This window comes from Phoenix dactylifera, chromosome 12 (genome assembly GCF_051530095.1).
Source record: "Phoenix dactylifera cultivar Ajwa chromosome 12, Ajwa_hap1_PhDact_Kaust_v1.1, whole genome shotgun sequence".
Lineage (NCBI taxonomy): Eukaryota > Viridiplantae > Streptophyta > Magnoliopsida > Arecales > Arecaceae > Phoenix > Phoenix dactylifera.
The window spans coordinates 25564355-25575823 of record NC_143201.1 but is presented as its reverse complement, the minus strand read 5'-3'; the positions used below and the strand labels follow the sequence as shown (position 1 = coordinate 25575823).

The 11469-nt window shown below is 38.8% G+C and overlaps 1 protein-coding gene across 1 annotated transcript; it reads left to right on the top strand.

The window, feature by feature from the left end:
- The first annotated feature begins 952 nt into the window (after nt 1–952).
- LOC103711920 (serine/threonine-protein phosphatase PP1-like) lies at nt 953–7671 on the top strand. Its single transcript, XM_008798279.6, has 4 exons — nt 953–1947; nt 4967–5526; nt 5907–6119; nt 7340–7671. The coding sequence occupies exons 1-4, from the start codon at nt 1764–1766 to the stop codon at nt 7352–7354; spliced, it is 972 nt and encodes a 323-aa protein (XP_008796501.1). The 5' UTR covers nt 953–1763; the 3' UTR covers nt 7355–7671.
- The last annotated feature ends 3798 nt before the right edge of the window (nt 7672–11469 follow it).

Below are 11469 nucleotides of genomic sequence, written 5' to 3'. Positions count from 1 at the left end.
CTAAGATGAGGTCATCCACCTCCTCAATAAGCTTCCCGGTGAAGGACCACGATCCCCACCTCGAGGGCCCCACAAAGGGTGTGGATGTTGATGGCGTCGGCGATGAACCCGTAGGCAAGCAGGAGAAGGGCCAATGTCTGGGAGGGCAACGGCGAGGGCGAGGAGGTTCCAGTTGTTGATGGGGAAAATTAATGGACATGGCTGGCCAAGATTCGTGGTGATGAGGAGTTGAGCTTGACAACGATGTCGGCAAGGACCAGGAGCTTCGTGATGGAGAGGGTGGCACCCATGGCTATAAAGGAGGCTTCACCCATGCCTTTGGCCATGGTGACGCAGGGGACGGAGGAGCTGCCAATGCCCATGATGAAGGGGAGTTAGATGCCGATGGGAATGCAAGGGCATACTTGCAGATGCCGAGAATGGTGGGGAGGTTGTGCTCGAGGTTTACCAGGAAGAGGAAGTAGAGGAGGCTGACGTTCGAGAGGATGTCCGGTATAGTAAGGATTTGCTTGGGGACGAAGATATCCAGGAACTTCGAAGGCATCTTAGACTCCGGCAGTGGCTGGATTGAGCTTATAAAAGCCCATCCATCTTCCATCTTGGCATCACTTCTCCTTCTCAATCAATGGCCGGTGATTTGTATCAAGTTTTCCTTCGATTTCAGCTGAAAAAAATTCATCATATTACCAACAATTCGATCGAGAGAGCTCAGGCAAGATTTTCTAACTTCTCTCTTTTCTCCTTTCTTTCAATTTGGTCCAGTCGTCTTGAATTGAGCTGGCAAGTTGCAGAATTTTTGTTCGAAATAAGAATACCCTATTTCATTCAAAATAAGAATACCCTTCTTCGATTTCAGCCGAAAGAATTTCACCATATCATCCGTGATTCTGCTGAGAGAGTAAGATAAGATTTTCCAGCTTTTTTTTTTCTTCTTTCTTCCAATTTGGGCTATTCGCCTTAACTTAAGCGACAAGTTGCAGAATTTTTATTTGAAATAGGGGTGCCTATTTCAGTTTTGTTTTATATTCGAACGTCTTGGTCGCCGGCCGTCGAATTTGACCAAGCTCGCCTGTATTTCTTCCAGAGAATCTCTTAGCCTAATCATCCAGAAGGTATTTTGGTCATTTCATGGGTGGTGTCAGAGGACAAATCAGGGAACTGGTGATATTGACTCGATTTAAAAGTTAAAGGGGTTAATTGAAACTTTTAGCTGTTTTTTTTTGGTGGGTAAACTTTTAACTTTTAAGGCAGAGGGTTTGTCTGTGTAAATGGCTTAAAGTTAAGGGGACCAAAATATAATTCACTGCAGAATTAACAGCTAGAGCTGCAGAATTAAGAAAGAAGGCATCCTCAGGGGCTGCCATCCAGGGCTAGGAAAGAATGTAAATATAGATTTGTTTGGGGGTACAAGAATATAGATATAGATTAGGGAGGTTTCCCAGTCTTTCAGGCAGAGGCGGGAAGCGAAAGAAGCGGGAGTGTCGCCTCCAGGCCTACTGCTCCCTTCTTCTTCCTTTTGACCACCGCCAGTCCCCCGCACATCATCTATCCAAAAAGCTGAGGCGAAAGCTTATCGAAAGACAAAAGCGGGCGAGGGAGAAGGTCACGGCCATAGAAAAATCCAAGTCCAACCCACCCTTTCTTGGTTCTCTTCTTGGTTCTTTCCTTACTTTCCTTTGATCGATCGGAGGAGAGCAGTAAGAGGTCTAGGGTTTCTAGGGTTTCGAGAGGAGTGGAGGCGAGGTTGGAGGACGGGGAGGGAGATGCCGATGGATGAGGGGTTGCTGGACGGCATCATACGGAGGCTCCGGGACGCGAGGAACGGGCGGACGGTGCGGCAGGTCCAGCTGACGGAGGCGGAGATCCGGCAGCTGTGTCTCGCTTCGAAGGAGATCTTTGTCAGCCAGCCTAATCTCTTGGAGCTCGAAGCCCCGATCAAGATTTGTGGTAAGATAGCCAAAGCTTCCATCTTTTTTGGGTTCTTTCTGGTTTTGAGAGTGCAGAGATTGTTTTTTTAGATAAAAAAGTGTTAAAATATTTGCAGAAGAAGAGAAAAACGAACTTTATATCTCTGTTGGGGTTATATATACCCTTGTACAGACTTCATACAAGGAAAATAATATAGGCAAGGTCATGCTAATAAAGAAAAATGATACTCATTGATACAAGTTGTTATGTGATTCCTAAAATCACTCTAGCCAGATCATGCTAACAAAGAAAAATAATATTGACCAATATAGGAGCATGCTAACAAAGAAAAATAATACTGACCGTTACAAGATCATGCTAACAAAGAAAAATAATATGGATTGATACAGGTTGTTACCCGGTTCCAAAAATTATGCTCACAAAAAGATTGAAAAACTAGATCTATGACTCTCCTCTGCCGGGCCCATGTTCTAATTTTAGGAATTATAATTGCTTGTCAGGTTCCTTGTTGCAGCTTTTCACTTTGGAATGATGTTTCACAGATTCCAAGATAGATCAGTTATATTAACTAGGGGAAAAGATTCAATCTTGATGATAAATGCCTCGAAAGAAATTGAATTATAGAGAGTCAAGAACAAAATTTAGCGTGTAGAACACCTCGAAGTATCACAGACCTTATAGTTATCTGTGTTGTTCCATGATTTGCTAACGTTATGTGCTTTATTGAACTTCTTGTGAGTTTTAAGTTCGATCATAAATCGATAAACTGTCCATAAGTGAATACCTGTTTTCTTAAGGCACGCGTAGCTTTGATTTTAGTACCTCAATGACCAATTTGATACTCCATTTCATAGATTTCGTGGTGAAAATTTATTCTTTACCTAACATACATGCATGTGATAATTGTCTTTACCTTTTATTATGGGTCATGCTTCACTTGTGCTCCAGAGAATTGTTTGTTCATGGAATTTACAACTGATGATATTTGTCTGACATTCAAATAACCAAATCAGTTATCTGGCACTCTGGATCAGGGCTAGTGAGTGGTTATTGGTTACTTTTTTCCTTTGCGATTAGTCACTGATTTTCAGCATGAATTTATAGGTGGGATCTATCTAGGGATTATATTAGTTATTTTGGAATGACATTATTGGCATACACTTTCGGAATCAAAGTTTTCTCAGCTTTCACTTTATTGCTACATTCTGTAAGTGGTACAAATCTGGTTTATTGTGTAAACAGTTCTTTGAGTGCTGATATAGTATTGGCAATGTGGCATTAATCAGATGTACATTTTGGTTGAATTTACAAGGGATGGATGATGCGTGGTGCAGCCAAAATTGCTCGAGATTGCCAAATGGCTGTAGTATATTGTTGGGCATTTTCAATGTTAAGATGCATGTTTTAAAAGCATTTTCTTAAATTTGTGGCATGGTTCGTTATGTGAGATCTTTTCTTGGGCTTATTGCGGCTTCCCTTATTTAATTTGAGTAGAATTACGAATTGTTATGAGATTTCTTTTCGATTTTACTATAATATCTCTTCTAGATATAATTTTGAGTAGTACTATTTTGTAGTTTAGGTTAGGGAGGCCTTAAGGGTGATCTTTCTGCATGGGGTTCCATGGGGATTTGTATTTTGTCCATTCTTTCCTTTATTAGTATATTTTGCAATATCTTAAAGAGGTTCTTTAGGGAAAGAAAATTCAGCAATTGACTCATATTAGGAGACATTACATACTGCCTTCTGAGGGAGGAATGATCTTCTATACATCCTTAAAGCTGCAAGGAACCCCCATATTACAGGGATGTGTGTAGGCAATTTACATTGCAAGTTGGATGATACTCTTTTCTTCATGGTGTGTCTTTGTACTTTGAAAATGCAATTAGGTAATCATGATAGTGCATTGTTATCCATCCCCACTGCCTTTCTTTTGTTAAGTTTGCTGGTATCTAAATTAGAATCAAGACAAGCTTGCTGAAATAAATTACAACAAATCTGTGATTTCAGTTGTTTTCTATGTCATTATTATCATCTAATACAATCTCAGATCCTCAGGCCTTAGGTAAAGCCCTATCTTCCATGTTGATGTGATATCAAGATCATATCCTTTTTAACTCAAATTGAGAGAAGTTTCAGGTTTAGATAGAGAACTCCAAGCTTTACTTTTGTTCTTTGTGGCAGGCTTAACTCAATTTGTTTTAACTCAAATTGAGAGAAGATGGTAACCGGTAAGTTTTTTTTTTTGCCATGCTTGTGAGAGGGCTAAACGTGCATTATATAACTAAAGAATCTTTGGCCTTAGCTTGGTAGAGAATAGGCAGAATAGTTTTACTCGAAGAAGTTAATATGACTGTATCATCTGGGGTGTAAATGATTTGGGCAAGACTCCTTAAAGATCATCCATTCAGTTTCTGGATGGCAATCTATCAGCCTAATAGCTCGATATCTCATGCTTTTCTCATTTTGTATAAATATGCTCTTTGATTATGAAAATAACAAATGGACCATCTCACCCCTTTAGGGCATAAAAGATGAATTGCTTGGCATTGGATTCTCTACTCATGAGGTGTTTCAATGTTCTGTATACTTTTACATTTGAAGATGTCGGTTCAAGTAGGTATTTGAAAATTAAAACGATATTTTCTGTATTTTTACAATGAGCAAGCTCTACTGATCAAATTGGAGTTTTGCAAAAGATGTTTTTGCTTATCTTTTCCTGATGGTGGGTGTTTAATGAGGTTGAATTCATGCCCAACCATTATATCGTGGTGATTAGGCTGCATGGTATTTTAGGTGTTGAGCAATATCTGAAGGAACAACAATTGATTATTTGTTCTCATTGATTCTGTCAATATATCTACTGATTAACTCTTTTTTCTTTTTCCTTGTAACACTCGGCTAACATTAATTTCCTTGACATGGACACATCTTTACGATTAAGTGCCTTTTTTATATGATGTTTATGTGGGTTCTGGTTAACATCAATCTAAAATTATTTAGTTGGATATTCAAAATGCTCATTTCTCACTGACAGGAGACATTCATGGTCAGTATTCTGATCTTCTTCGGCTATTTGAATATGGTGGGTTCCCGCCAGGGGCAAATTATTTATTCCTTGGGGACTATGTGGATCGTGGTAAACAGAGCATAGAGACCATATGCCTTCTCCTTGCTTACAAAATAAAGTACCCAGAGAACTTCTTTCTTCTGCGGGGCAACCATGAGTGTGCTTCCATTAATCGTATATATGGGTTTTATGATGAATGCAAGAGGAGGTTTAATGTTCGTTTGTGGAAGGTTTTTACTGATTGTTTTAACTGCCTTCCTGTGGCAGCCCTTATTGATGATAAGATCCTCTGTATGCATGGGGGTTTATCTCCTGATTTAAAGAACTTGGATCAGATCCAAAATATTGCTCGTCCAGTGGATGTACCAGATCAAGGTCTCCTTTGTGACTTGTTATGGTCAGACCCTGACAAAGATATTGAAGGCTGGGGGGAAAATGACCGGGGAGTCTCTTATACTTTTGGGCCTGATAAGGTAGCTGAGTTCCTTCAGAAGCATGACCTAGATCTCATTTGCCGAGCCCATCAGGCAAGTGATGATATCTAGAAACATCTATCAGAGCATTTATTTATTAACTAATTGATCGATGCGGCCTTTAGTTTTTACACCTCGATAATACTGATTATAAGAAGTGATTAAGATAAATAATGCTTGCTATGTTGCCCATTTCTTTTGCTTTGAGGTGAAGGCCAAACACAGCAAATGATAAACCACTGCATTCATGCTCTGCTGCATATCAAAAACCATGTTAACAAATTAATATTTGTTGTTTCCTGCTGGGCAGATAGACTCAACAAAAACTATCTCCTCCCTATTATATCTGACCACTTTCTTCCAAAGTTGGGCCTCTTGAGTTAGCTGATTGCCTTTTTTTCTAGTGCATTTATCTAATCTATCAGTTTGGGCAGGTTGTGGAAGATGGCTATGAATTCTTTGCAAAACGCCAGCTGGTGACCATATTTTCGGCCCCAAACTATTGTGGGGAGTTTGATAATGCTGGTGCTATGATGAGCGTAGATGATACTCTGACATGTTCATTTCAGATTCTTAAACCATCTGATAAGAAAGGGAGGATCGGCTTTGGGAACAATTTATTGAAACCAGGAACACCTCCTAGAAAGGTAATGAATTATACACTGCATCAGCAAGAGATTTGTTATAAGATTGTGTGGGGCATAGTGAGTACTAACCCATGAGTTACCTGGACTAGTGTTATTTCATAAAAACAAATATTGCTAATTTATTTCTTTTTTAGATATAATCTAGTACTTTTATTAAAAAAGAGCTTAATTGCAATTCACCATTCTTCTTTTTTTCTATATAAAAAAAAACCTCTTATTCTTTCTATTACTTTGTTTTGGAATACACAAATTATAAGGCTAAGTTATTGCTCTCTCTCTGGCATTTTAGTTGCTTTCATTTTAAAATTTGAATTTGGCCGTCCCACTTCTGTTGCTGTTGTTTCTGTCGATTTATTACTCAGATTAGCTCCAACTGATGCTTCAGGCCTTAAATGTTTCAATTAACTTCTTGTTTATTTATATATATAAACCATCTCGATGCTGTTGATTCCACTTGTTTCAGACCACTGCTCTTGTCATCGAAATACCCTACCTGTATGGGAGTCCTTGGCACTAAATTCTTGAGAGGCTAGGTGGAAATATTTTTTGTAAACCCTAAGACAAGAAATTAATGATTTCAGCTATCCTCCCTGGGAAATTAAAATGATCTATTTGGCACTTCTAAATGATTTGTGATCAAAAAATTGCAAATCTGATCCTGTTTTCTTATCCATTTCGGGCTGGCTTCATAAATACTTTATCATTCATTCTCGTTGACGGCTATGCATTCTGTGACCACCTTTTTCCAGATCTTCAACCCAACTCCTATACGTGATACTGGGGCGCTGTCAGATCTTTTTTTGACCGTTGGTACAAATGCAAACTTCTTGTACCGGGGCCTTCTCAATTCCTGTGCACACATTCCTAGCCCATCAAATTCTGTTTTCCACCACTGTATCTTTAATTCAATTCCTCTGTTTCTTCTTCTCTCTAAATCATATTCTGTAAAATAGGTGAAGGCATTTACATTATTTGCTACAGAAGGCTGCATGTATTGCATCATTCTTCTGCTGTTTCCTCTCTTTTTTTCACTCCTCCCCCCTATTGCCTGCTTTGCTCTTATTGTTTTTCGACACAATGTGATCCCAACCTCCCACTTAAAAAAAAAGGAAAGTCCTTTGCATGTCCTTGCTGACAAAATCGTTTAGCTGATCATAACACATGGCGACAACGGACCTCTTGAAGCTCATAATGATATTAATTGATGGTTGGCTTATCAGGGTGGAAAAGGTTAACAGGTACCATCTGAAGTTGATGCTATTATATATTGTGGACTTCTGGAAGGTTGCTGTGAAGCCAGGCTCAGCTCCCCCTAGTTTACCAGCAGGTCCAGGCACCGGGATTCAAGAACAAAAGCTGAGAGCGTAAGCAAAAGCGTGAATGTGTAAATTTATCCAGAAGCTCCACTTTTGTTATCATCTACTGTAGTGTAATGGTCTGGTTACATTTATGGGTTCAACCCCTGATATGCATGTCCATCAAACTGGCAGTCGAGCCAATGCCTTCCATGCACTTTGTAAGATTTTATTAAGCTGGCAGCCTCTTTATGGCATATTCGTGACTAAGAACATCGGATGTCCATATATTGTGGTATGGGCAGTCTGCGTGGTTTGAGTTAAACAGGCTGTAGTAGGAGCCGTACTTGGTTCTCTCTCAATCATGCAGCCTCCATGAATACCTCAGGCATGTTTACTAAGCATTGGTTATTTAATCATAGGTGCTCTGCTCCGAGGTATTGTTGTTTTCTTGAGTCCGGTACTCATGGTGATCATTTTCATGGCACCATGGTGATCATTTTCATGGCAGGTAATTTATTACTGAAACGTGGGATGCGTGTTTTGGTGTACTTTGGAGAGGCCAGAGGTGCAATCCAGCCAAGCCCAATCAAGTGTAATAGCCAAGCTGAGTCGAGCTTGAGCAACTTGCAAACTACTTGGTTCATAAGCACCTCATCGGAGGAGGGACAACTATTTATAGCCATTAATCTGTACCATTGATCAATTTACCATTGAACAAAATTGGCATATGCCTTATGACTGACATTAGTAAATTAAAGGTTTTAGCATTGGGAGATCAGGACTCAGGAGCAGTATCATCTCTTTTTAGACATTTTTCACTCAAGCAAGTCCTCTCCTCTCTTTAAGCTGATTCTGAATCATCCAAGTTGTACCGGTGTTGTTCTTCCTAATTTTGCTCATGGGCAAACTGCTGCCAAACCTATTCCTATCATTGGGTAGTGCAGGGTCAAGATCAGAACCCTTGAAAGCAACTTGAAGTGGAAATAAAAATCAGACTACCTCATCAGATAACCTGCGTGGAGTTCTCTTTGGAAATTAAAAGATGCCATATCATAGGGAAAGTAGAAATAAAATGGAGGTCCCAGTCTTCATGATCGATTTACATGTTCTGCTAATCTATGTGCTCTATTTCCTTCCCAGTGCTCGTCGTTGTGACGTTACCATTCTAACACGCGTTTCAATTGATCACTACTGCTTCTGAGATCGGCTGATTCACAGGAGGATGACCAGAGAGGGGAGAACCTCTCTTTGATCTTTTACCATCTAAAGGTTTTTCAGTCTTTCGAATATACAAACCTATGCGGCATGATGGGAGCAAATGAGATCTCTTCTAGGGTTGCAAATAAGATTCACAGTCTCGATATCGAACTCTATACCGGTATCATACTAGTACAGCATGGTGTGGTATGATACGAAATTTTTTTGGCGTACCAACAATATACTATCCGTACCAAGTATCAGTACCAAACTGGTATAGGTACGATACGCTCCATACTATCTGATTCATACCGGTACAATATATTATGGTAATAAATTTTTATTTCATCTCAGCAGGATGGAGGTAATTGAAGGGGGGAAGAAAAGGAGTGTGGCATGGTATATAGCTAAAATAACAGATGCGTCTAAAAAAGAATATTTACTGACTAAAATAAACGGCATCTTGGTTGAGACAATATTTGCCAGCTAAAACAATCAAAACTTCAAATAAGACTCCTCAGCTAGAAAGATCGGCGATATGAATGCACGCTAAAACAATCCATGCTACACATTTTGAGATTGGACAGAGGTTGCATATATTTTGAGAGTCTAAGAGGGTTGATTTCTTGGATATTTATAATGCAAAAGCAATCCAACTAGCCTTTAGCGGACCATCGCGTCGTTATCCTTAAATTAGCATTTTTCTTTCTCGATGCACGTGCATTAGTAATGGATGCACATATAATCCAACTTGATTTGCGTCTCATGATAGGATGATTATAGTGGACAATGTTGGACCATTCGTGAAAAAAATAAATAACAATTGTGGCCCCCTTTTGCAACATGAACGCAAAATGTGCTTTCACTTGAACATTCTCCCCACTTTTACAAGTGGAAAAGTTGACAATTATCTATTCGACATACAAATACAATCATCTATTCGAATAATGAAAGAACAAGGTGATCCAGAGCCCCTTGTCACAATTAAAAATTTGAGTCCTCATTTCACACAAACTTTTAAGGGACACTCAGGGCTGCTCTAGAATTCTTTACCATTCTAGACACTCTAGAACGCTTTCAAAACTTTCCTAAATATTTCTAACAGCTCGAATTTTCTTGTAAATATCTCGTATGAAAAGAGTAGCATAGAATGTTCTAGCCGAGGTGCTAACAATGTATGTGGCGGACGAAAACTAGCAGGAAAAAGAGGGTTTATATAGAGGTTCAACATATAACATGCATGATGTGAGTACACACTACTGACTAATAGCGTGATTCTGGAGCGAAGGACAACTAGATAAAAGCATGCAGCTCCAAGACAAAATTCATGAATTTTGCAAACATCATAGAGGCTGGTGCATTTTGCAGATAAGAATTTTCAATGTGATCTTCTGACCATTTCAATGAATTGATATCATTATATTGAAGTTTACCAATATTTGTTAATTAATGAGCATACAAGATGTTAGAAGCATTTCAGCATCAAATGAAACAGTTTTTGGAATGGCTACGTTAGAAGATAAAATAGGTTGCTCTCCACCTCTGTATGCAACTTAGAACCTGCAAAGTAGCTCCTCTATTGCTATTTGATAAAGAGGGAAAACTTGTGGTTAGCCTCTCGTGTAATTAAAAAGAAACTGCAAAATATATGAAGGTGGTAAAAGTAGGAACAAAAGATTGGGTTTATTTAACCTTCAAGGTTATCTACCTAAAGTTGTCCTAGTTCTGTTTCAGAGACAACAAAATTATTCTCTTCCATTTCAAAGAATAAATACCCTTTTCTACCAAAAAAAAAAAAGGAAAAGAGGAGGCAGGTGCGGCAGAAAGCTTGAAGCATAAAGAATTACTGACAATCATTAAGCAAAAAAAGAACAGATTATTGATAAATTTTATTGGATTTGCAATAAGATGCTTCAAGCTAACAAATGCCCCTATTCTCTAATTCATTAGAAAATATCTTAAATTGCATAACAGGCTATTTCTAGATTTATAAATGAGTAGCATACAGCAAATCTTGAGAGATTTGTGGCAACAAATTAAAAATATCATTTGTTTTTTGTGTCCAACAAGTGTGTTTTCATCCAAGAGATCATGTTACTTGGGCATACTAATACCTAGGGTTTGTTAGCAGTCGAAGAGTATACAAGTAGCTGGCCTAATAAACTCACCAACACTATTAAACTCATTCAAGGTATTAAACTTCTTTATGTATCAAAGATGGAGATGAATGCAAAGTACCAGGAGGCATGCAACAGCCAAACCGTTGACATTTTAAATCCCAGCATCTCATGCAGGCACCCAGGCATGAAAAACTAGGTCACGAGCAACTGCTATCTACTGTTCCAGCACACAGAAATGTGTAAAAAACAAGAATTACAATGAAATACAGATCAAACAGAACCTAACCTCATTGTGATTCCAAATTGAAAGACACTAATGCTCGAGGATTCTAAATGTTCTAGAAGATCACAGTAGCTGATGAAGACATTTCTACAAAAACTTCTGATGAACATTTCTAACATTTTATTCATTTTGTATTCACTGTTCTGAACACTGAGTCATGAACATGGGCACCCAATGATAGATGTCTAGACTATGTCACATGGGTGTCAGATTTTAGTATGTTGAACAAATCATAGCAAGGAAGATGACTTAATGATAAAAGATGAATGACTTACACCATCCAAAACCAAGTTGACCATGGAAATGTTACCAAGAATTGAAAAAACTCCCAGTTTGGTACGAAATGCACGATCCAAACCGAACTGAGGCAGAATCGGTTTGCACAATGTTGGTTCAAGGGTAGATCAGAGACGAACTGCACCCAAACTACTTGAACCACTAGCAGATGGAAT

Coding starts and splice junctions, on each gene's coding strand:
- LOC103711920 (XM_008798279.6), top strand. CDS start 1,764: ATGCCGATGGATGAGGGGTTGCTGGACGGCATCATACGGAGGCTCCGG. Junction 1,948..4,966: donor AGCCCCGATCAAGATTTGTG/GTAAGATAGCCA, acceptor TCTCACTGACAG/GAGACATTCATGGTCAGTAT. Junction 5,527..5,906: donor TCATTTGCCGAGCCCATCAG/GCAAGTGATGAT, acceptor CAGTTTGGGCAG/GTTGTGGAAGATGGCTATGA.